The following is a 26586-nucleotide window of genomic DNA, read 5'->3' as shown; positions in this document are numbered from 1 at the left end:
CCCTTCAACGTGATATTACTAATCAAAATTGAGAACCTACCACATTTTCTTTTGAACGAAGTACCCCAAGCTTTCCAAACCGAACATGAAACGGTGAGCACTGGTAAGTGCCATCCTGCTGTTGAACCACGATGACATCGATGCACCCAGAGAGTGTTGCAGGATTTAATCCCTTGTATAGTTCCTTGACCGTTACCAGCAACTGTCCAACATAGTTCATGGTTTGCGACTGGAAGGGAAACACAAAGGTTAAAATATACCTTGCAGGGACATTTTATACCCATTATATACTCCTTAATTTCGTGCACATGATATTTTTCCTATTTCAATGCATAATCCTGATCACATCACCAATAAACAGCATGATAAATGTTCACATTGAATGGATTTGTTCACATTTATGAAAACTCAATTTGCCCATTTCAGCAGGTTCACCTGCAGTGAGAAATGTGACTGATTAAATGATATCACAGCCCATTTATGTCACTGCAAGATATATCAGTTAACTAATTCTAATAGGATAAGTATCTGAACCAAATAACCAAAAATCTGAATGCAAAGAAACAACATAATAATGCAGTACAACACTGCAGCTCAAAGTACGGAATGAAAAGTTTTAAAGCAAACTATTAACCTCCCAAAAAGAAACCAAGTCACAAAATTCACTTATTAATAAATGTGACAAAAGTACACCAACTAAATGTCATTTCTTAAATGAAGTTGTTTCATTCTGGTAACTTTTAATGTTAAACATTTTCCTCATTTTCATTTTGATTTTATTCTGACTATGATGTAATTGTAATATTTTTATTCATATCCTGCATTCATATCCAACTCATCCAAAATTGGCTTTCATTGATTTGATCTACACGTGTTCTGCTTATTACAAGTGCACGTTTAGAAAGATAGGCTACATTAGGGTTCTGCTCAAGAAAACAGTCCATAATCCAAATTTTTTGCAAGTCAGAAACACGTTTTCTATAGCTACCTATATAGTATTGCTCTGCAAACAGTTTCTATAATTCTTTTACTCAATGAATATTCACCCTAACACTACCCAGAATTAAGCTAATGGAATATATGCTGTATCCAGTTGTTAATGAATACCATGGAACATCATGAAAAACTCCAAAATGTTTATGGGAGAATTTGTGCGTTGGATTTCTTCAAGTCAGGATTTCTGTAACTCAGGGAGTCCCTGTACTCACAATGCATCCCTGAGATGCTATTTAAGCACTTAATTTCATGGGGATAAGGTATTCCAGCACAAAGCTACACACTAATGTTTGAACAAGATACCCTTCTGCTGCCCAGTTTAATGTCTCATTCACTCGTGCTGCCAGATTCTGGATCCCTTTACTTATGGTACCCAATCCTTAGGATCCAGAGATGCAAAACCAACTCACATAATCTCAAAACTGTAAACCCACAGGATACCTCCTCAGAATATCATCAACTTCACTGTTTTTCCTCTGTTGATAAATTCAAGAATCTCATTCTAGAAAGCCAAACATCTCAGAGGTCATACTTCAGGCAGAGTTCTATATTATATACAGATTTTGTTAAAAATCAGATGAAAACTATTTACCAACATGGTGTACTCTATATGGGGATCACCAACTATATCTGGGGCTGATGATGACATGTGTCTCTAGCCTGTTTTTATTGCAGGTTTCCCTCCAAGTTGCACACCACCTCGACTTGGAAATAAATCAGTGCTATATCATTGCTGGGCCCAAATCCTGGAGTTCGGTCCCTAAAGACACCGAGTAAAAACTTCACCAGAAGGACTGCAGTGGCTCAAGACTCACCAGCACCTTCGAGGCCCATTAGGGATGGACAAAGTATTGGTGTGATCAGTCACACAAAGAAACAAAGTTATTTATAGCTATTTACTGGATTTACAAAAAGTTCTGTCCATGAATGGTTGTGAAAAAATCCACTCCATTGACAGTCCACTATTTCAGACTTGAACATGGGTTGTTTCAGGTAATTCCTAACAGAAGGGATAACAGCAATAAATCACATTCACCACTCCTCATATTTCATATCACTCAATGCATTCCTATAAATGGGTTATTAAAAGAAAGATTCAAACATCAAACATGGAGTTCAGACCTAGACAAGTTCACCAAATATACTACAAATAAGTTGCAATTTGCAGACATATCTACTGAATGCTGAGGCGTCCTATTTCCCATTCAAAAGAATAACTATGGTGGAATCTCAGTCTGATTTTCCTCTTAGATTTTCCAACCATTAAAGATTGTAGAAATGTTTTATCTAATCATTGCTTTGGTGTTGTGACCAACTCTGTAATGCTTACTGTGGTAAATTCTACAATCAAAAAAAGAGATTTTGTTGTCACAGGCTTCTGCCTGCTGACAGCACACCCCAACTTATTCCATTATTGTCATCGCGATCAACACTCTACTCAGCCTGTAGCTGTGTAGCGTACAGTTTGTGAACAATTTTCACCAGTTTACAAAATGAACCATGTTAGTAGTCCATGAACTTAATATACACATAAATAGACAATGTACATTTCTTTAGCCAAAAACCCACACAGGTTTCCACATATTGTTTGCACTGTTACGTACCAGCAATAGAAACATAACGAGCCATGTATAAGTGTTAGAATCTATTTATTAATAACTACGTAATAATAAGAGAAATAAAAACGTTAGATATTAAACACCGACCCAAAATAAACTCGAAATGTGTGTGTGGCAAATTCCCAAACCCCAAGTCTAGGAATAGTTCTCGAAGTTCAGTTCAGCAAGTCATAAGGTAAAACGATGAGCCAAGACTTCTAAAAACCACAGTAGATTGTAGAGAAAATGTAGAGAGAATTTATAAAATCCACATGTTCCACGATGGAACCCATACGACACCTCAATCACTGATGATCCCCATTGCTTTGTTCCGAAGTATCTGCCACACCGAGAGCACTTGATTTGTGGCCACCCACAGATATACCTGCTTTCCAGTACAGGTTAACGGGAAAGTGGACTCCATAGATTGCTCCAAAAGTCCACACATGGATTGTATAGTGACAGTCACAGCTATTGTTCTTCATCCATAGATACAGAGACTGGCATTCAGTGTCACCCTCTTCCACCCCCCCCCCCCCCCCCCCCCCCGGCTCCCTGTGGCAACAGCAGTATGCTCCAGTTATAGTCTTTTATTTTCCCACTAGTCTGATCTGAAAATGAGGACTGAATTCTCAAGTTTCTCTCCCCTCCCCCCACCTCAAAGTATTAAGGCAAAGCAAAAATAAGCCTTCAAATGCTAGTGGAAGGAGAAAAACTCTGAAATGCTTGCTTGGTTTGGCAGCATTTGTGAAGAGTCAAAGAGATATACAGCATGGAAAACAGGCCTTTCGGCCCAACTCATCCATGCCTACCAACCTGCCTAACTTAGCTAGTCCCATTTGCCTGCATTTGGCCCATATCCCTCTAAACCTTTCTTATCCTTTATGTACCTGTCAAAATGTCTTTTATATGTTATAGTTGTACCCACCTCTACCACTTCCTCCAGCAGGTTGTTCCATATACACACTACCCTCTGTGCAAAAAAGTTACCCCGAGTCCCTTTTAAATCTTACCCCTCTCACTTTAAACCTTCACTGTCTAGTTTTGGACTCCCCTACTGTGGGGAAAAGACTGTGGCTATTCACCTTAACTATGCTCCTCAGGATTTTATAAACATCTTCAAGGTCACATGCTCCAGGGCACAAGTCCCAGCCTCTCCTGATAAATCAAACCATGCAGTGCCAGTAACATCCTCAAATCTTTTTTCTACCCTTTCCAATTTAACTACCTCTTTCCTATAGCAGGGCAACCAGAACCATATGCAGTACTTCAAATGCAGCCTTACCAATGTCTTGTACAGCTGTAATGTTACTTCCCAAATCCTGTCCCGAATATCCTTACAAATGAAGACGAGTACGGGAATGCCACCTTTACCACCCAGTTTACCTGCATCGTCACTCAAAAAATTATGTACCTGCCCCCCTAGATCTCACTGTTCTACAACACTCCCTAGGGCCCAACTGTGCAAGTCCTGCTCTGGTTTGTCTGACCAAAATGCAACACCTCACATTTATCAGAATTAAAATCCATCTGCCATTCCCCAGGCCACTGACCCAGTTGATCAAGATTTCATTGCAATCTTAAATAACCTTCTTCACTGTCCACTATACCACCAACTTTGGTGTAACCTGCAAATTTACGAACCATGCCAGCAACATTCTCATCCATGTTGATAATATAAGTGATGAATAACAGTGGATCCAGCACTGAGCCCTATAGCACACGACTGGTCACAGGCCTCCAGTCTGAAAAATAACCCTCTGCCACCATCCTGTCTCCTTTGCAGCTGTGTTTTATTTAAAAAGCAAAGAACTGTACACCTGCTGCAATGCACAGTGCAGCACAGCACAAGTTTCAGACATTATTTCACACATGCAGTAAAGATATGATCCTGAACAGAGTCTGGCAATTCAACACCATGATTGGAATGAGAACAAATCTGCTTATAACGTGCACAGAACAAAAATAGTTATGGTAATTCATCAACTTTCTAACGGCCAATTTCTATTATTGTCCCAGCACTGCTTTAGATAAACTGATAACAATATTGAAGTTTATGACAGCTGCTTATTTTATTGCAGAAAAATCAAATTTCATAAGGGAACTTTCAGTTCTGAACACTTCAATGACAAAAGGCAACCATACCAAAACAAAAAAGACAAAAAAAAATCTACTGTTCAATCCAAAAAGGGCTAGAAATCGATCAAGCTGCTTTGTTTCCCTTAGGAGAAACATTCTTGAAAAAAGCAACACCACCTTAAAAATCTATTAATTTTTATGTCAATATACTATCCAACATATTCAGAGTTGTTCAAGTTCCAGTCACGTAATAGCATCAGGAGAATCGAGCTAGTTGATGTTAGCACTTTAAGTAACCCAAGCTATATAAAATTTTTGAAAACATAGAAAAATGGACTTCTTTTCTCATTTTGGCTTTTAAAATGCTAGAATGAGAAAAGCTTAAATTTTAAAATCACAATTTTAACAGGTTAACTAAGCAACCAATTGATATATTAAACATCTCACTCCAACCAAAGAGAGACAAATATAGACTTGATTCCAAAAAGCAATTTGAATAAACGTATAATTCAGAATAGCAAGTGTTAAGGGTCAAAGATTTCCCATGTTACCCAACATAGTTATTTATGACAGCTAAATAGAACTACGCCATTGAGAGTAGCAAAGACACCAGTTTATTGAAGCAAAACCCAAAGTAAACAAATCTGAATTAACAAGGGACAGTTTATTATTGGCATTTGGTTCCATTTTTATATTCCTCAAAATATTGCTGTTTTAGTAACATTCGAAGATATTAGTGTGTGGAGGTGTGATTTGGTTGTTATTTTCATTAAGAGCATTGAAAACACTGAAAGAGGGTGTGGCTGAAGTCCCAAGATTAAAAATTTAAATACGAGTTGAATTTCTGCTAAGGTTCAATAATAATGTTGTTATGTACATCAAGGATAGAAGCAGAGCACTGGGACAAATTTTGCTCTTAGCAGTGAACAGAGGGGACAACCACTTAATTCAACTTTTAAAATCACCCACAGGGCCTTCAACAAAAAAGGTGCATTGTTACACAACTGACACCCACCATTCACTACTGCAAACACTAAGTTAGCCTAGTAACAGGTCTCTCAAACATCATGTGAGCTAGAAAAAAAACAGTACATGTCAGAAGGCACATTGGAAAACTGCTCATTCTAGGAGGATGACCAACAGGATGCTTCTTGAAGCAGTGATGAATGAAAGAGACCTATTTGCGTTCCAGGCACACTATGCACTCCTGTGGAAAGGTTTTTGGCATGGGCAGGGGTAGAGAGAAGAGTTAGTCTAGAGCAAAGGAACCATGAAGTTTTAGGCCCTCAATGATGCTTCTTTGTCCGTGGCAAGAGCTGCGATCTAGAAGAATAAAATGTCACTCATTTGCTCAGTATAAATGCCAACTTGACTATTCAGCACCACATTAACTAGCAGCATAGTCCACAGTAGCTCCTGCTAGCAGGGAAAAGCACCACAAGAAGCATCACGTCAAAAGTTAACATGTTCGAACTCTCACCAATTATGTCCAACACGTCCATTGTACTATTAGTTTCACAAGGGACTTTTTGTTTTAAATAAAAAACCATATTTGATGCATCATGCTTCCATTGTGTGGGGACAAGTTTGAATGTCAAAGAGGTTGTCATTTAAATGTCATTTTATTGCAAGATGACGACAAAAGGCTCCAGATGCTGGAATCTAGAGAAAAAAAAACACTGAAAGAACTTGGAGGATCAAGCAGCATCTGTGGAATCAAAAAGTTCAAGTCGATGTTTTGGGTCCGGACCCTGCATTAGGACTGGGAGGGAAGGGGAGAGATTGTTAGTATATAGCAGTAAGAGGGAGATGTGGGACAAAGGCTGATGAGTGATTGGTGGAACCAGATAGCCAGATAGAGAGGACTTGATGGGCAGATGGAATCACTTGGGGGGGGGGGGGGGGGGGGGGGAGAGGGAGGATAGAAGGGTCAAACATAGCGGAGAAGAAAACTAAGTGGAAGGATGAGTGTGTGTGGGAAGAGAACGCTAGGGGTGTGGGTTACCTGAAAATGGAAAATTCAAATGTTCATCCCACTAGGTTGTAAGCTAGCAAAGTAGAATGTAGGCTGTTGTTCTTCCAACTGCAATGAAGGCAGCAGAGGACAGATAAATCTGCGTGGGAATGGAAAGCCGTGTTAAACTGAAAGACAGGTTGGTGGCAGGTCTCATACACATTTCCTCCATTCCCCCACATGCATGCTTTCACTCTCCACCTCCCCAGACAGAACAGTAGAGTTCCCTTGGTTTTCACCTTTCACCTCACCAGCCTCTCCATCCAACACATCATACTCCGTCATTTCCACCAGCTCCAATGTCATCCTACCACCTGTGACATTTTTCCCTCTTTCCCTCCCCTTCCCCCCGCCACCCCTTCCATTTTCTACAGGAACCACTCACCTCCTTGGTCTGCTCTAACCTCACAACCCACCTCTACTCATCCTCTGGCACTTTCCCCTGCAACTGTAGGTGTTACACTTATCCCCACACCACCATCTAGGGACCTAAACAGCCCTTCCAGGCAAAACAGAAGTTCAGCTCTAGTTCTTCCAACCAGATCGACTGCATTCGGTGCTCCAATGTGGCCTCCTCTACCTTGGTGAAACCAAGTATAGACTAGGTGATCATTTTGCAGAGGACCTGTTCTTGAGACTGTGGATGCACGTCATTTTAACTCTCCTCCCATACCAGCCTGTCTGTTCTCTACTTTCTCCATTGCAAAGAGAGGCCAAAAGCAAAATTGGAAGAATGTCTTATACTTGAGTAGCTTACAACCCAAATGGTATGAACATTGAATTTTCCAGTTTCAGGTAACCCACACCCCTGACATTCTCCTCCCACACACTCTGATTCACCAAGTTTTCCTCTCCCATTGTTCACATTTCCCACCCCCTTCCCATCTGGTTACACCTATCATCTACCAGCCTCTCTCTCTCTCCCCTTCATACTGCAATGCTTCCTCTTCCCTCTCCGTCCTGATACAGGTTTTGACCTGAAACGTCAACTTACACCTTTTGCCTCCACAGGTGCCACTTGACCTGCTGTGTTACTCCAGCATTGTTTTTTGTTTCATCTTACTACATTACTGGATGTATTTCAAATTTCCAGTGTAAGTGTACACAGCTTTCCCTGCATCATCCTGCTCCTCCAACCAGACTATTTTCTGCTGTGCAATGTTGTCGACTGCAGAGAAGACCATCACCATTCTTGGTACATTGGCTGGTATACATTGGAGGGCCCTCTCAGGAGTGGTCAAGCCTCCAGGGGTTGTCCATCCAGCTTGTTCTCAGGGGCCCATCCAAATTTTTTTTGTGGCAATCTGTTAAATTCAGAAGGGACAAAGCCAAGACAGAACAGAGCTGACAAAGTCAACAGTTTACACTTAAAAACTCTTTAAAAGATCCCCAAGAAAAAACTCACAAAGAAAGATAGCGTCCAAGAAGACACCAGCTGTGAATGTCAGATAAGACAAATTGTTGCTTTGCTCTTATCACGTTTCAAGAGCTCCAGAAAGTCAATTGAGGCATAAAATTCAAAACTACCAGTTAAATCTCTCAATTAATGACAATAAATTAGCAAAGTGCCCTAACAAGGTGGTTTCCTGATCTGCCCAAAATACTCCAGTTAAATTCCAAAGTCTGCATGCACATATTCAATCTCTGACTTGGTCTGTTTATGCAGAGTTAATCCCTCATCACTCACTGTAAAACCCACCTGCTCTGCATTAATACACAACACCCACTTTTCAAAAAAATAAGTGAGAAGGATTTTCATTATAAACATAGAAAACCTACAGCACAATTCAGGCCCTTCGGCCCACAAAGCTGTGCCAAACATAACCCTACCTTAGAAATTACTAGGCTTACCCATAAGCCTTCTACTTTTCTCAGCTCCATGTACTATCCAAAAGTCTTTTAAAAGACCCTATCGTATCAGCCTCCACCACCGTTGCCGGTAGCCCATTCCACACACACCATTCAGAGTTAAAAAAAACTTACCCCTGACATCCCCTCTATACCTACTCCCCAGCACCTTAAATCTATGTCCTCTTGTGGCAACCATTTCAGCTCTGGGGAAAAGCCTCTATCTACCAGATCAATGCCTCTCATCATCTTATATACCTCTATCAGGTCCCCCCCCATCCTCCGTCACTCCAAGGAGAAAAGGCAGAGTTCCCTCAATCTGCTTTCATAAAGCATGCTCCGCATTCCAAGCGGCATCCTAGTAAATCTCCTCTGCACCCTTTCTATGGCTTCCATATCCTTCCTGTAGTGAGGTGACCAGAACTGAGCACAGTACTCCAAGTGGGGTCTGACCAGGGTCCTATATAGCTGCAACAGTACCTCTCGGCTCCTAAATTCAATTCCATGATTGATGAAGGACAATACACCATATGCCTTCTTAACCACAGAGTCAACCTGTGCAGCTGCTTTGAGCATCCTATGGACTTGGATCCCAAGATCCCTCTGATCCTCCATGCTGCCAAGAGTCCTACCATTAATACTATACTCTGCCATCATATTTGACCTACCAAAATGAACCACTTCACACTTATCTGGGTTGAACTGCATCTGCCACTTCTCAACCCAACTATGCATTCTATGTCCCGCTGTAACCTCTGACAGCCCTCTATACTATCCACAACACATCCAACCTTCGTGTCATCTGCAAACTTACTAACCCATCCCTCCACTTCCTCATCCAGGTTGTTTATAAAAATCACAAAGAGTAAGGGTCCCAGAACAGATCCGAGGTACACCACTGGTTACCGACCTCTATGCAGAATACGACCCTTGAACAACCATTCTTTGCCTTCTGTGGGCCAGCCAGTTCTGGATCCATATTGCAATGTCCCTTTGGATCCCATGCCTCCTTACTTTCTCAATAAGCCTCGCATGGGGTACCTTATCAAATGCCTTGCTGAAATCCATATACACTACATCTACTGCTCTCCCTTCATCGACATGTTAGTCACATCCTCAAAAAATTCAAATCAGGCTCATAAGGCAGGACCTGCCCTTGACAAAGCCATGCTGACTATTCCTAATCATATTATACCTCTCCAAATGTTCATAAATCCTACCTCTCAGGATCTTCTCCATCAGCTTATCAACCACTGAGGTAAGACTCACTGGTCTATAATTTCCTGGGCTATCTCTACTCCCTTTCTTGAATAAGGGAACAACATCTGCAACCCTCCAATCTTCTGGAATCTCTCCCATCTCCATTGATGATGCAAAGATCATCGTCAGAGGCTTCGCAATCTCCTCCCTCGCCTCCCACAGCAGCCTGGAGTACATCTCATCCAGTCCCGGCGACTTATCCAACTTGATGCTTCCCAAAAGTTTCAGCACCTCCTCTTTCCTAATATCTACATGCTCAAGCTTTTCAGCCTGCTGCAAGTCCTCACTACAATCACCCAGATCTTTTTCCATAATGAATACTTTACATCAGTATTCACCAAGTACCTCTATTTCTTCCAGATCCATACACACTTTCCCCACTGCTGCACTTGATAGGTCCTATTCTTTTGCATCTTATCCTTTTGCTCTTCACATACTTGTAGAATGCCTTGGGGTTTTCCTTAATCCTGCCTGCCAAGGGCTTCTCATGTCCCCTACTGGATCTCCTAATTTCCTTTTAAGCTCCTTCCTGTTAGCCTTATACTCTTCCAGATCTCTAACATTACCTAGCTCTCTGTACCTTTTGTAAGCTTTTCTTTTCGATTAGATTCATTATAGTCTTTGTACACCACAGTTCCTGTAACCTCTCGTGACTCCCATCTCACTGGAACATGCCTATGCAGAACTCCACACAAATATCCCCTGAATATTTGCCACATTTCTTCCGTACTTTTCCCTGAGAACATTTCTTCCCAATTTAAGCTTCCAATTTCCTGCCTGAGAGCCTCATAATTCCCATAACTCCAAGGGCTTTCTAGTCTGTCCCTATCTCTCTCCAATGCTATTGTAAAGGAGATAGTGATCATAACTATCTCCAAAATGCTCTCCTTCTGAGAGATCTGACACCTGACCAGGTTCATTTCCCAATACCAAATCAAGCACAGCCTCTCCTCTTGTAGGCTTATCTACATATTGTGTCAAGAATCCTTTCTGAACGCACTTAAACTCCACCCCATCTACACCCCTCACTGTATGGAGATGCCAATTGATGTTTGGGAAATTAAAGTCTCCCATCACAATAACTGTTATTCTCACACCTTTCTAGGATCTGCTTCCCTATCTGCTCCTCTATATCCCTGTTACTATTGGGCAGCCTATAAAAAACACCCATTAAAGTTATTGACCCCTTCCTGTTCCTAACCTCCACCCACAGAGACTCCATAGACAGTCCCTCCAGAACATCCACCTTTTCTGCAGTCGCGACACTATTTCTGATCAACAGTGCCACTCCTCCACCTCTTTTGCCTCTCTCCCTGTCCTTTCTGAAACATCTAAAACCCAGCACTTGAAGTAACCATTCCAGTCCCTGAGCCATCCAAGTCTCTGTAATGGCCACCACATCATAGCTCCAAGTATTTATCCAAGCTCATCCGCCATGTTCATAATACTCCTTGTGTTAAAATAGACACATCTCAAACCAGTCTGAGCACATCCCTTCTCTATCACCTGCCTATCCTCCCTCTCGTACCAACTACAAGCTTTCTCTATTTGAGAGCCAAACACCTCTTCCCCAGTCTCTCCAGTTCGGATCCCACCCCCCAACAATTCTAGTTTAAACTCCCCCCCAGCAGCTTTAGCAAACCTCTCCGCCAGGATATTGGTCCCCCTGGGATTCAAGTGCAACCCGTCCTCTTTGTACAGGTCATACCTGCCCCAAAAGAGGCCTCAATGATCCAGAAATCTGAATCCCTGCCGCTTACTCCAATCCCTCAGCCACACATTTAACCTCCACCTCATTCTATTCCTATACCCACTGTCACGTGGCACAGGCAGTAATCCTGAAATTACTACCTTTGAGGTCCTGCTTCTCAACTTCCTTTTTAACTCCCTATAGTCTTTTTTCAGGACCTCATCTCTTTTCCTACCTATGTCATTGGTGCCAATATGTACCATGATCTCTGGCTGTTTTCCCTCCCTCTGCAGGATATCGAAAATATTGAAGAATCTAAAAGAATATGATCCCACATTTGTACAAGTTAAATTTTCCATTGCCTGTAGCATTGTGATAGTTATCAGATGCTATTTAAAATTCAGCTATCACATGCTATTTAAAATTCAGCTTGTACTAGAAAGGACCAGGTGTGGAAAATTTAGTAAATTTTTATTGTGCAATTACAGCAACTGCAAGCTGTTCCATGTTATTCAAGCCAGAGATACAGTCATGAGAGCCCATCCTTGTACAGCTTCTAGATGAGCAACAAAGGAATTTCCAAATTGTGCACTTGACTGTGTGTGATCTACAAAAACTGCAAGATTATTTACCCTTTAACCTCATTTAGGTCTATTGCAAACCATAACATTCAATTTTCAGTTACATGCTATTCTTCAATGCTCAAATAACATATAGAACAAGTCGCAGAGCTCACGTTCCTCACAATCAACCCTCTAAAATACATGGTAGGCAATTTTAGATGAACTTCTATGGTTGATTTTTAATTAGGTTGTCAGGTCTGATGCAGAAACAAGCCATCATAATTAACCACCAGACTCAAAAACCACAAATGAACAGGAAGTTACAAGTCACAGATTAACATGTATGGTTGCTGGCAATTCAAAAATATCTCTGCAAGCATCAGTTTCATTTTAAACTGTTGTCAGTAAATCTTGATTAGGATATTGTTCTTACCCTACTTATATTACCATTTCCTTTCACATCTACACCATTCACTTTCTATGACACAAGCAAGTCTGCTTCACCTATTTTCAGAACAAAATCTTAGCTAGGGCACAAGTGGATTCAAATTGGTTTCAGATACTTTCAGTTAAACAGTTCCTTTGCCCGAGACCAGAAGATAATCAATAATAACCCAAATTCACCTAGTTGAGCATTAAAGTTACATCCAGGAAGGCAAGTGCATTGTTTGTCATACAGATCAATCAATAACTTTGTTCAGCCTGACCAAATTGGTGATCCTTTAAAAGGGCAATGGATCTATAAACTCAGGGTCAAAGGGATTTACAAGGTCAATCAAGAAAATCTGAAGCATCTTTCCCAGTTTCTCTGGAAAATAAAATTGAAGACCTCAGAGCAAGGCTGCAGTACCAGAGGGATATTAGGGACTGTTGTGTACTTTGCTGACTCCCAGCACTCTGGAGACAGTGCTCTAGCCCAAAGGCTTCACCATCCACCACAAGAACTGGACGGTGGCATCAGGCAAAAGCAAAGGCAGCAGTGTTTGCTTCATGATTAACTCATCGTGGTGCATAGACATGGCAGTTCTGTCTCAGTCCTGCTCCCCCAACCTGGAATGTCTGGCAGTCAAATGTCATTCATTCTATCTGCTGAGGGAGTTCTCCACCATCATCCTGGTAGCAGTGTGCATTCCACCCCAGTAAACATCAAGCTGGCATCAGAGGAGCTGAGCAGTGACCAGCAGTCACAAGACAGCGCACCCTGATGCTTTCCCAACCATCGTGGGGGACTTCAATCAGGCTAGCTTGAAGAAGTCTCTGACCATGCCTTTGATCATGCCTTTTACTCATGCTTTGAAAGGGAGAACAACTCCACACCTGCACAAATTCCCATCCGGCGACCCTGTGATCTCCACCTTGGAGGCCAACGTCAGAACATCCTGCAAAAGGGTGAACCCTCGCAAGGTGTCAGGCCCCGACAGTGTACCTAGCCAGGTACCAAAAACCTGTGCTGACCAACTAGCTGGAATGTTCAAGGACATCTTTAACCCCTCTCTGCTGCGGTCTGAGGTTCCCACCTGCTTCAAAAGGGTAACAATCATACCGGCGCCCAAGAAGAGCACGGTGAGCTGCCTCAATACCATCACCCGGTAGCACTCACATCTACTGTGATGAAGTGCTTTGAGGTTGGTCATGGCTAGAATTACAGTGGCATGCAAAAGTTTGGGCACCCTGGTCAAAATTTCTGTTACTGTGAATAGCTAAGCAAGTAAAAGATGACCTGGTTTCCAAAAGGCATAAAGTTAAAGATGACATTTCTTTAAATATTTTATTACTTTTTTTTAATTTCCATCTTTTAGTTTCAAAATAACAGAAAAGGAAAAGGGTCAGAAGCAAAAGTTTGGGCACCCTGCATGGTCAGTACTTAGTAACATCCCCTTTGGCAAGTATCACAGCTTGTAAACACTTCCTGTAGCCAGCTAAGGGTCTTTCAATTCTTGTTTGGGGAATTTTCACCCATTCTTCCTTGCAAAAGGCTTCTGGTTCTGTGAGATTCTTGGGCCGTCTTGCATGCACTGCTCTTTTGAGGCCTATCCACAGATTTTCGATGATGTTTAGGTTGGGGGACTGAGGGCCATGGCAAAACCTTCAGCTTGTGCCTCTTGAGGTAGTCCATTGTGAATTTTGAGGTGTTTAGGATCGTTATCCTGTTGTACAAGCCATCCTCTTTTCATCTTCAGCTTGCTTTTGTTTTTTTTAAAACAGATGGTGTGATGTTTGCTTCCAGAATTTGCTGGTATTTAATTGAATTCATTCTTCCCTCTACCAGTGAAATGTTCCCCATGCCACTGGCTGCAACACAAGCCCAATGCACGATTGATCCACCCCCCGTGCTTAACACTTCTTTTCATGAAATTCTACACCCTTTTTTCTCCAAACATACCTTTGCTCATTGCGGCCAAAAAGTTCTATCTTAACTTCAGCAGTCCACAGGACTGGTTTCCAAAATGCGTCAGGCTTGTTTAGATGTTCCTTTGCAAACTTCTGACGCTGAATTTTGTGGTGAGGATGCAGAAAAGGTTATCTTCTGATGACTCTTCCATGAAGGTCATATTTGTGCAGGTGTTGCTGCACAGTAGAACAGTGCACCACCACTCCAGAGTCTGCTAAATCTTCCTGAAGTTCTTTTGCAGTCAAGCGGGGGTTTTGATTTGCCTTTCTAGCAATCCTATGAGCAGTTCTCTCAGAAAGTTTTCTTGGTCTTCTAGACCTCAACTTGACCTCCACCATTCCTGTCAACTGCTATTTCTTAATTACATTACGAACGAAACAGCTACCTGAAAATGCTTCGCTATCTTCTTATAGCCTTCTCCTGCTTTGTGGGCATCATTTATTTTAATTTTCAAAGTGCTAGGCAGCTGCTTAGAGGAGCCCATGGCTGCTGATTGTTGGGACAAGGTTTGAGGAGTCAGGGTACTTATAAAGCTTTGAAATATGCATCACCTGGCCTTTCCAAACAATGACTGTGACCAAGCCATAGCCCTAACAAGCTAATGAAGGTCTGAGACCTTGGTAAAAGTTATCTGAGAGCTCAAATCTTTTGGGGTGCCCAAACTTTTGCATGGTGCTCCTTTCCTTTTTTCCACTCTAAAATTGTACAAAACAAAAATAATACACTAATCTTGCTTAAAATGTTGAAAAGAATGTTTCATCTTTAACTTTATGACTTTTGGAGATCAGTTCATCTTCTACAACTATTCACAGTAACAGAAATTTTGACCAGGGGTGCCCAAACTTTTGCATGCCACTGTAACTCCTGCCCGAGCAAGGACCTGAATTCGTTGCAATTCGCTACCACCACGACAGCTCTACAGTGGACACAATCTCACTCACTCTCCACTCTACTCTGGAGCACCTAGACAACTGCAAAACATGTCAGGCTGCTGTTTATCAATTACAGCTTGGCATTCAACACCATCATCCCCTCAGTAATAATCAATAAACTTCAAAACCTGGGCCTCTTTCCCTCCTTCTGCAACTGGATCCTCGACTTCCTTATTGGGAGACCACAGTCAGTGCAGATAGATAGTAACATCTCCTCGCTGACAATCAACATAGGTGCACCTCAAGGATGCTTGCTTATCCCACTGCTCTACTCTCTACACTCATAACTGTGGCTATGCGGAGCTCAAACAGCATCTACAAGTTCGCTGATGACACTACTGTTGTTGACAGAATCTCAGATGGCAACGAGGTGAGATACAGTAGTGAGATAGATCAGCTGGTTGAGTAGTGTTGCAGCAACAACAACCTCACACTCAACGTCAGCAAGACCAAGGAATGGATTATGGACTTCAGGAAGGGGAAGTCAACAAGTCCTCATTGAGGGGTCAGCGATGGAAAGGGTGAGCAGCTTCAAATTCCTGAGCGTCAACACCTCAGAGATCTATCCTGGGCCCAACACATTGATGCAATCACAAAGAAGGCATGCCAGCAGCTCTACTTCATTAGGAGTTTGAGAAGTGTGGTAGGTCACTGAAGACTCTTGCAAGTTTCTATAGATGTACAGTGGCGAGCATTCTGACTGGTTGCATTACAGCCTGGTATGGAGGCTCCAATGCACAGGATCGCAAGAGGCTGCAAAGGGTTGTAGACTCAGCCAGCTCCATCACGGACACAATCCTCCCCACCATTGAGGACATCTTCAAGAGGCGGTTCCCAGCACCAAGGACCCTCACCAACCGGGACATGCCCTCTTCTTGTTACTACCACCGGGGAAAAGAGGTATAGGAGCCTGAAGACCCACACTCAATGTTTTAGGAACAGCTTCTTCCCCTCTGCCATCAGCTTTCTGAACGGTCCCTGAACACGACTTCGTTATTCCTTTTTTTTTTGCACTATTCTGTAATTTATAGTAATTTTTGTCTTTGCACTGTACTGCTACTGGAAAACAAATTTCATGACCTACATATAGTGATAATAAACCTGATTGTTTTTTGTGTAGAAATTAGTCTCCATCTTGTGTTTGTTTCAATGGTGACATGGAAGCTGTGAGCCTAACTAATGGGTTGACAACAACTCTGTGCAGACTGGTACCAAGCAAAGCTGCATCAGCACTAACACTTCTCAAATCTTTCTCATTACAATGCTGCACCTCACCTCCAATAAGCTTTTCACTGGATTGGAGCTACTCTACAGGACACATGGGGAACTGTTCAACCTACATTACCTCTGTTCCAGAAGCCAAGTTGTTCCAAACTCCGTTACAGCCACAGCACATTGATGGTTACACATGTGCACAGAAGCAGAGCACCATTCCTTGTTGAATTGTACACTGAAAAATGCACAAAGATCCTCCTAGCGCCTGCTCTGTTGTACAACACTGCCCTCCAAGAATAGAAGTTCACGAGTTCGTAGAAAACATGGACTGTTTAAAGGTCAACATCTCTAAGTCAGCATGAAGCTCATAACCTAGAGTTCAGCAATGATCCCTGCCCTCCCAAATTTTTGCAAATCATGCACTGGAAAGACACTGCCAATACTGGCTCTACAAAATTTTCCAAATCAACTGGCCGGATAACCAATGACCTCTCACAGGCCAATATGCCCAGCATTGAGACCCTAGTACAGTCGGCTCCAATGTGTAGGCCACAGCATTCAAGATGATTTAGGTTCTCAAAACCACCTTGAAAAGCACAACATCCCATGATGAAGCAGCAGCATTTGGATAGCAATGACAACTTAAATTCCACTTGTTAGGAGCACAGACAAAAAGAACACACTACTTCCCAACCTATCTACCTACCCTGTCAAGCACATCCTGCCCTACCCATGAATGTCTGCAAGTCCCACATTAGCACCAGTGGAAGGAAGACATCCTTAGTCCTGAGGGACTGTCTAATGAGGATAAACTTAAGTACAAGTGATTCTATATATTTAAGCAGCAAATTTATACATTACGTCCATTAACTACTCCATTTTCAAAGATTTATACATGAATCATTGCATCACTGAATTATGATTTTTCATCTAACAGACCTTAAAACACAATAATTAAACCAAAGTTTCAATCAACCACAAATGAAATTAAACACAATATCTTAAATGGACGTAGTTCAATGTGTTAAAAGCTGAGCAATATTTCCATCTTGTGTACAGATCCCTCATTCAACCATTTACAAATCAGCCTCCAACAGACAATTTGGAATACATTTTTGAAGTGCTGAATTAGAGTTCAACTTGCTTTACTTTTTGGAAACTTAAATTCTGGTGAATGCTTCCAAAATGGTCATGACCTGGAATCGCCACCACACTATTGTCACCACCAACTCCCCCACCTTCCTCTCTCCTCAAGAGTAGAAGAATTCAATAAGCTGATGAGAAGTATTTAAACCAATACCACTTCAAGAATGTAAAATGGTCTAGTGAGGAGGAAGGTTATAAATCATTGCTAGAAAACATAAAAATCTCCCTTAATCTTTCAGTAACTGGCATTTGTACAGCACCTTCCTGAAAAAGCTAGCAAAAAAAAACCCCAAGTGCTTCAGAGAACTGCCAAGCAAAATTTGATACTGCTAAAACATCAGATTATGCACTAAAATGATTCTCAAGAAACAAAAAAAAAATGGGAGAATTGGCTATTGACCGTGGAATAGTAGAAGTCATGCTATGCAAAGACTACAATTGTGTAGGTGTGTGTGTGTATAGGAGAAAAATAACGTGGTACAGAAATGAAATAGAAATTAAAATTGAAAGTGTAGAACAGAAAGTTTTAATATTCCAGTGCAAGTCACCAAGGAATGGGCAAATGGTTAACAAGAGCTGGTGCAAGACTTTTTTTTAAATGACCATATTTATAGAGAGTGTAAATAGAAGGATCAGTACAGTTTGAAATGGTCTTGAAAGGTAGCAAAAAGAATTGTGTCCTCATCAGTAGAATGCATAAACAGGAAATGTTATGGGGTGGCAAAAGAAAATAGGAACAGGAATAGACGACTTGGTCCCTCAAGCCCACCCCATCATTTAATATGATGAAAAATCTGCCCCAGGCCTCAACTCCTCCCAGCCCTCAATTTCTTCAAAAATTTATCTACCTTTTCTTTAAATACTAATGCTCTAGCCTCCACAATCCTCCAGGATAGGGAAATACAGTATTGGCCAAATGGATCTCAAGTTCAAAAAAAAGACCCACGTGATGGATTTAAAATAGCATCCATGACAGACAGCATTTATTGCAGGGACTGAAGACAATAACATTAGTCTTCCCAAGTTTAGTTGGAGGGTGTGGATTTGAGAAGCAATACTACATTCAAGGATAGGGAGGAAAGTTGGATGTTGTTATGGTTGGATGTTGTTAACAAGTCAAATAATTCAAGGGCTTTCCAAGAGGAGGGAGGGAAGATATTGAATCATGAGGGGGATAAATGGTTAAAAAAAAATCAGGCAATGTGGCCAGGAGAGGAAGTCAGGTAATTATTAATTTGGTAAGTATGGTGTTGAAGGAACAAAGAATTCATCTTATGGACAAAATGAACTTTGGATTAACACAGATCTCTTGATATCAATGTATTTTTGGATTATAAACTGGTGAGGAATGTGTTTAATTTTGAACCTTATAGATAAATGGAACACACTTTGTATAGATTCAGTTATTTCACTTCCAGGACAAAATGGAGAGTTTATTACAATAATTGTAGCAAATGAGAAATGCCAGAATTGACAAAGAAAATACTGTTGTGAAAGTTTCAGATATAAATCTTTTAGTTGTGTGCTATACAATTAAAAGAGATAAACTGAATTCCATCTATGTGGACTCTGATCAGACAATTAAAACACATAAAAGGCAATAATATAATCTGTGTTTATTCAGTCCACACTAAAATTTCTTGCACATTAATGCGCTTGTTCACATCCTCCACTACCAATCCACCACTCCAATTTTCAAACTTCCTTCTCGGTAGGGTCATCTAATTATCCCATTGGCCTCCACAACTTACTCTTTTGATTTCATATTACCTACAAATTTGAACCATAAATCCTCTAACACTAAATATAAGCACTGACATATGCAGTGAATAATGTTGCTCTGGCACAGATCGCCACAGGATTGGCAAGATCAATTAATTGAACTTGAAAAATAGAATTACTTTAATGTGAGATTCCCCCAGATTACACTATTCTTGATATTGACAGAAGGGTTCGGCTTTCAATGCAAATCAGATATGTATGTGTGATTGCACTCTTTATATTTTATCAGTTCAACAGAAGAGGCTTTATTGAGTCTTGCCATAATAAAATCTGTGATAGCTCAGAAAATCATGCATAAAAGCAAGCTTCAGGGTTTTGTTTTAAAATTTATTCTTAGCATGTGAATGTAACCAGCAAGCCCACCATTAATTACCAATCTCCCTCAAGAAAATAGTAGTAATAATCCACCTTTTTGAGTCATGAGTGGAGGTTAGCAGTGGAGATCTATATTTTGGCTCATCTTCATTCGAGGTGGCAGATTGCATAGGGTCACCAGCAATAGATAGCACAATCCTGTTTCTGATTTTGATGGAGGGTAGGTTGTTAGTAAAGCAATGAAGCAAAGGAAACAGCCCAAAGGAACTCATTGTGGTATTCTGGGACAAGGACAACCTCCAACAACCACAGCCACTTTTGTACTCAGGATAATTCCAGCCAATTCACATTGATTTAAATTTTCCCGATGTTCCTTAATTCCTCAGTCTGGTCAAACAGCAAGTCAGCGTCAAGTGAGTTATTCATACTTGGATAAAGGCTGTAATGAAACTTAAAACAGAGTGGGCTCAATCAAACATCAGTGAGCTGATTTTAAGTTACTGGTAAGATACTGTGGCCATTTCCTATCACTTGGCTGATAACAAAGCTGGTAAACAGCCATGGTGAATATGTTTTACATTTTGTAGACTACTAAGTTTGTAAGATTGTAGCTGCATTTCAGTAACTTGGCCAAAGGTGCAGATGGTTTTGGAATACAGGTCTAAATCTACAACCAAAACATCAGGGCACAGTTTTTGCTGAATTTAGCTCTTTCACATAGGGTGGATCAAACAAGCTCAATCCTGGCTTGAGAGAATAGGAACCTCAGGAGGCCAAGATGCATCACCCACTCACCACTTATAGCTGACAATAGCCATCTCTTGCATGCTTGTGTTGGGTTTGGTAATCAAAGTCAGTGGTATTCATTGAGCACTCATACTGGAGTTGTACACTACCATTCACAACTGAATGCAGGATAGGACTTTGAGATATCTGTTGGCCATGGCCAACAGATAACATGCTGCCACAGGCAAAAGCTATACATTTAAGTGATGGACATTCTAAAACATCTTGCTACAATTTAAAGAGAGAATCAGTCCCTCAAGTCAAACACAAATCAGAGGAACCAAATAGAAACAAAACAGTCATGTTTATTTTTACAATCAGATAAAGTTCAAGGCCAGGTGAGAATTTAAAATAAATTCCAGACCAAATTATGAAACCAAAGGTCAGAATTATGCAAATTGGACAGTGATACAGAACCAGCAGTGCACAATAGGAAATGTGCTCCAAACAAAAAGTGATGTTTCCCCCCCCCCCCCCATTAATAAGGCAAGAGAAAGGCTGGTAATTTCACAGATGGTAACATTTTTTACTTCCCTTAAGATCTCAACTTCTTGCAGAGGTATGGCTCCATAAATTCCATATATTCACTATTCAAGTATGTCATCTGAATGCCCATTTGGAGACTTCAGGCAACATACAGTGTCAACAGACTATTTAAATCACTTGGCTGGTGACTGGGGGAGTTCGAGAGGGATGAAAGGAAAGGGACACAGCACAGAAGCTAAGATGCAACAGGTAACCTTCAGCTGTTTATGACTCCACTTGTGTGGCAGTTCCCATTGTGTTAAATCCAGTTCCTAAGTTATTTTTCTGGATCTGCGAGTCACAAGGGGAGATGAATTTAGCAAAATAAATGCTGGAATCTGGCTTACATCCATCTCCCAAGATTTAAATGTGAACAGTACTACTGCAAAAGTTCGGCAGAATCAGAAGTGTCAAAAACCTTGTTTTGGAATGGCCTCTTCTTTAACAGCACGTTGTGCAGCAACAGGTACAACAATTTTCAATTACTTCACTCTGTTGCCACTCCCTGCTCCAGATTCTATTAGGATATAAAGATTCTAATTTCCCTTGTGTGTCTTTAAACCCCTGAACTACCTCAACTCGAGTCTTAGTGACAAATTTATGCAACTACCTTCTCCTTTTCAACCCCATAACCACCTGCATAATACTGTATTGCTTCTCAACAAGATCTTCTCCTTGCGAGAACGATGCCCAAAATTAAACATTAAATTCCAGAATAGAGTCCGACCAAGGCTCTGCACATCTTCCACAAGCTTCCCAACATGACTCAAATATTTTGAAAAGGGAATATAAAATCTACGTAGAAGTATACTTCAGGAAGCATTTACACTTAAAGTGATTTAAAGGTGCTGGAAAACAATATGCTGTAGGAAGCAAACCAATGATCATATAGTAAAAAGCTGTCATTGGAATGGAGTTTTCATTTATGCAAATCTACACAAAACAATTATGAAACCACATGCAGATTTACAGCGGTGTTTATATTCAAATGATCAAGGATACTTATTTGTGGCATATGGCAATGTATAAAAGCTAATTATTTACTAACTTTCTTCCAAACATCTATGTGGATTTACAACTTTTAAAACAATTGTGTGTGATTGAAACACAAACGTTTGTACAGATGCGACTGGTTTTATACACTAGAATCCACTTGAAATCAATGGATGATGCTTTTATTGTAGAGCTTTTGTCAGGCTGCTTGTAGAGTAGTGTTCAGTTTTGGATATCAAACATTTTGATGGATTCACTAGATGCCCATCATGATTACGCAAGGGGTTACAATTTAAAATTAGGTCAGGTTACATGAATTTGCTCGAGTTTAGAAAATTCAGCCAAGTGAGTTCTTTAAAATTGTAAAAGCTTAGGCAGTATATACAGAGAAAACACTACTCTGGCAAGCCAGTATCCAGAGAGAGAGAGTAGAGAGAGAGGTGAGAGAGAGAGTAGAGAGAGAGGTGAGAGAGAGAGTAGAGAGAGAGGTGAGAGAGAGAGAGAGAGAGAGAGGTGAGAGAGAGAGAGAGAGAGAGAGAGGTGAGAGAGAGAGAGAGAGAGAGAGGTGAGAGAGAGAGAGAGAGAGAGAGGTGAGAGAGAGAGAGAGAGAGGTGAGAGAGAGAGAGAGAGAGGTGAGAGAGAGAGAGAGGTGAGAGAGAGAGAGAGGTGAGAGAGAGAGGTGAGAGGGAGAGGTGAGAGGGAGAGGTGAGAGGGAGAGGTGAGAGGGAGAGGTGAGAGGGAGAGGTGAGAGGGAGAGGTGAGAGGGAGAGGTGAGAGGGAGAGGTGAGAGGGAGAGGTGAGAGGGAGAGGTGAGAGGGAGAGGTGAGAGGGAGAGGTGAGAGGGAGAGGTGAGAGGGAGAGGTGAGAGAGAGAGGTGAGAGAGAGAGTGAGAGGGAGAGGTGAGAGGGAGAGGTGAGAGGGAGAGGTGAGAGGGAGAGGGGGAGAGGGAGAGGGGGAGAGGGAGAGGTGAGAGGGAGAGGTGAGAGGGAGAGGTGAGAGGGAGAGGTGAGAGGGAGAGGTGAGAGGGAGAGGTGAGAGGGAGAGGTGAGAGGGAGAGGTGAGAGAGAGAGGTGAGAGAGAGAGGTGAGAGAGAGAGGTGAGAGGGAGAGGTGAGAGGGAGAGGTGAGAGAGAGAGGTGAGAGGGAGAGGTGAGAGGGAGAGGGGGGAGGGAGAGGGGGGAGAGGGAGAGGTGAGGGAGAGGTGAGAGGGAGAGGTGAGAGAGAGAGAGAGGTGAGAGGGAGAGGTGAGAGGGAGAGGTGAGAGGCAGAGGTGAAGTGATAGAGAGGGAGAGGTGAGAGGGAGAGGTGAGAGGGAGAGGTGAGAGGGAGAGGTGAGAGGGAGAGGTGAGAGGGAGAGGTGAGAGGGAGAGGTGAGAGGGAGAGGTGAGAGGGGAGAGGTGAGAGGGAGAGGTGAGAGGGAGAGGTGAGAGGGAGAGGTGAGAGGGAGAGGTGAGAGGGAGAGGGGAGAGAGAGAGAGAGGTGAGAGGGAGAGAGAGGTGAGAGTGAGAGGGAGAGGTGAGAGGGAGAGGTGAGAGGGAGAGGGAGAGGGAGAGGTGAGAGGGAGAGGTGACGAGGGAGAGGTGAGAGGAGAGGTGAGAGAGTGAGAGGAGAGGTGAGAGGAGAGGTGAGAGGAGAGTGAGAGGGAGAGGTGAGAGGAGAGGTGAGAGAGGAGAGGTGAGAGGGAGAGGTGAGAGAGAGAGGTGAGAGAGAGAGTGAGAGGAGAGAGGGGCAGAGAGAGAGGTGAGAGTGAGAGTGGAGAGAGAGAGAGAGGTGAGAGAGAGAGGTGAGAGAGAGAGGTGAGAGAGAGAGGTGAGAGAGAGAGGTGAGAGAGAGAGGTGAGAGAGAGAGGTGAGAGAGAGAGGTGAGAGAGAGAGGTGAGAGAGAGAGGTGAGAGAGAGAGGTGAGAGAGAGAGGTGAGAGAGAGAGAGAGAGGTGAGAGAGAGAGGTGAGAGAGAGAGGTGAGAGAGAGAGGTGAGAGAGAGAGGTGAGAGAGAGAGGTGAGAGAGAGAGGTGAGAGAGAGAGGTGAGAGAGAGAGGTGAGAGAGAGAGGTGAGAGAGAGAGGTGAGAGAGAGAGGTGAGAGAGAGAGGTGAGAGGGAGAGGTGAGAGAGAGAGGTGAGAGAGAGAGGTGAGAGAGAGAGGTGAGAGAGAGAGGTGAGAGAGAGAGAGGTGAGAGAGAGAGAGAGAGAGAGGTGAGAGAGAGGTGAGAGAGAGAGGGGAGAGAGGTGAGAGAGAGAGAGAGAGAGGTGAGAGAGAGAGGGAGAGAGAGGTGAGAGAGAGAGAGGGAGAGAGAGGTGAGAGAGAGAGAGGGAGAGAGAGGTGAGAGAGAGAGAGGGAGAGAGAGGTGAGAGAGAGAGAGGGAGAGAGAGGTGAGAGAGAGAGAGGGAGAGAGAGGTGAGAGAGAGAGAGGGAGAGAGAGGTGAGAGAGAGAGAGGGAGAGAGAGGTGAGAGAGAGAGAGGGAGAGAGAGGTGAGAGAGAGAGGGAGAGAGAGGTGAGAGAGAGAGGGAGAGAGAGGTGAGAGAGAGAGGGAGAGAGAGTGAGAGAGAGAGGGAGAGAGAGGTGAGAGAGAGGGAGAGAGAGGTGAGAGAGAGAGGGAGAGAGAGGTGAGAGAGAGAGAGAGAGAGAGGTGAGAGAGAGAGGGAGAGAGAGGTGAGAGAGAGAGGGAGAGAGAGGTGAGAGAGAGAGAGAGAGAGAGGTGAGAGAGAGAGAGAGAGAGGTGAGAGAGAGAGAGAGAGAGAGGTGAGAGAGAGAGAGAGAGGAGGTGAGAGAGAGAGAGAGAGAGAGGGGAGAGAGAGAGAGAGAGAGAGGTGAGAGAGAGAAGAGAGAGAGGTGAGAGAGAGAGAGAGAGAGAGGTGAGAGAGAGAGAGAGAGAGAGGTGAGAGAGAGAGAGAGAGAGAGGTGAGAGAGAGAGAGAGAGAGAGGTGAGAGAGAGAGATAGAGAGAGGTGAGAGAGAGAGAGAGAGAGAGGGAGAGAGAGAGAGAGAGAGAGGTGAGAGAGAGAGAGAGAGAGAGGTGAGAGAGAGAGAGAGAGAGGTGAGAGAGAGAGAGAGAGAGAGGTGAGAGAGGTGAGAGAGAGAGAGGTGAGAGAGAGAGAGAGAGAGAGGTGAGAGAGAGAGAGAGAGAGAGGTGAGAGAGAGAGAGAGAGAGAGGTGAGAGAGAGAGAGAGAGAGAGGAGAGAGAGAGAGAGAGAGGTGAGAGAGAGAGAGAGAGAGGTGAGAGAGAGAGAGAGAGAGAGGTGAGAGAGAGAGAGAGAGAGAGGTGAGAGAGAGAGAGAGAGAGAGGTGAGAGAGAGAGAGAGAGAGGTGAGAGAGAGAGAGAGAGAGAGGTGAGAGAGAGAGAGAGAGAGAGGTGAGAGAGAGAGAGAGAGAGAGAGGTGAGAGAGAGAGAGAGAGAGGGAGAGAGAGAGAGAGAGAGAGGTTGAGAGAGAGAGAGAGAGGAGGTGAGAGAGAGAGGAGAGAGAGGTGAGAGAGAGAGAGGTGAGAGAGAGAGAGGTGAGAGAGAGAGAGAGAGAGAGGTGAGAGAGGAGGTGAGAGAGAGAGAGGTGAGAGAGAGAGAGAGAGAGAGGTGAGAGAGAGAGAGAGAGAGAGGTGAGAGAGAGAGAGAAGAGAGTTGAGAGAGGAGAGAGAGGAAGGAAGAGAGAGAGAGAGAGAGGTGAGAGAGAGAGAGAGAGAGAGAGAGAGAGAGAGAGAGGTGAGAGAGAGAGAGAGGTGAGAGAGAGAGAGAGGTGAGAGAGAGAGAGGTGAGAGAGAGAGAGAGGTGAGAGAGAGAGAGAGGTGAGAGAGAGAGAGAGGTGAGAGAGAGAGAGAGGTGAGAGAGAGAGAGAGAGAGAGGTGAGAGAGAGAGAGAGGTGAGAGAGAGAGAGAGGTGAGAGAGAGAGAGAGGTGAGAGAGAGAGAGAGGTGAGAGAGAGAGAGAGAGGTGAGAGAGAGAGAGAGGTGAGAGAGAGAGAGAGAGGTGAGAGAGAGAGAGAGAGGTGAGAGAGAGAGAGAGAGGTGAGAGAGAGAGAGAGAGGTGAGAGAGAGAGAGAGAGGTGAGAGAGAGAGAGAGAGGTGAGAGAGAGAGAGAGAGGTGAGAGAGAGAGAGAGAGGTGAGAGAGAGAGAGAGAGGTTGAGAGAGAGAGAGAGAGGTAGAGAGAGAGAGTAGAGAGAGGTGAGAAGGAGAGAGAGAGAGAGAGGTGAGAGAGAGAGAGAGAGAGGTGCGAGAGAGAGAAGAGAGAGGTGAGAGAGGAGAGAGAGAGAGTGAGAGAGAGATAGAGAGAGAGAGGTGAGAGATAGAGAGAGAGAGAGTGAGAGAGGTGAGAGAGGAGAGAGAGAGCGAGGAGAGGAAGAGAGAGAGAGGAGAGAGAGAGAGAGGTGAGAGAGAGAGAGGTGAGTGAGAGAGTGAGAGAGAGGGTGAGAGAGAGAGTGAGAGAGAGAGAGGAGAGAGAGAGCGAGGAGAGAGAGAGAGCGAGAGAG

The 26586-nt window shown here is 43.1% G+C and overlaps 1 protein-coding gene across 2 annotated transcripts in view; it reads right to left on the bottom strand.

The window, feature by feature from the left end:
- Positions 1–26586, bottom strand: part of lpin2 (lipin 2) — an 89888-nt gene that overhangs the window by 43834 nt on the left and 19468 nt on the right. For both annotated transcript variants that reach the window (XM_052023366.1, XM_052023365.1), the window contains exon 2: positions 41–229. In XM_052023366.1, coding sequence (XP_051879326.1) covers positions 41–220 — 180 coding nt within the window. In that variant the 5' untranslated portion in view covers positions 221–229. The remainder of the gene's footprint in view (positions 1–40; positions 230–26586) is intronic.

Source organism: Pristis pectinata, chromosome 9 (genome assembly GCF_009764475.1).
Source record: "Pristis pectinata isolate sPriPec2 chromosome 9, sPriPec2.1.pri, whole genome shotgun sequence".
Taxonomy (NCBI): domain Eukaryota; kingdom Metazoa; phylum Chordata; class Chondrichthyes; order Rhinopristiformes; family Pristidae; genus Pristis; species Pristis pectinata.
Note: the sequence above shows the minus strand (reverse complement) of the source record. Positions and strands in the feature narration are given on the sequence as shown.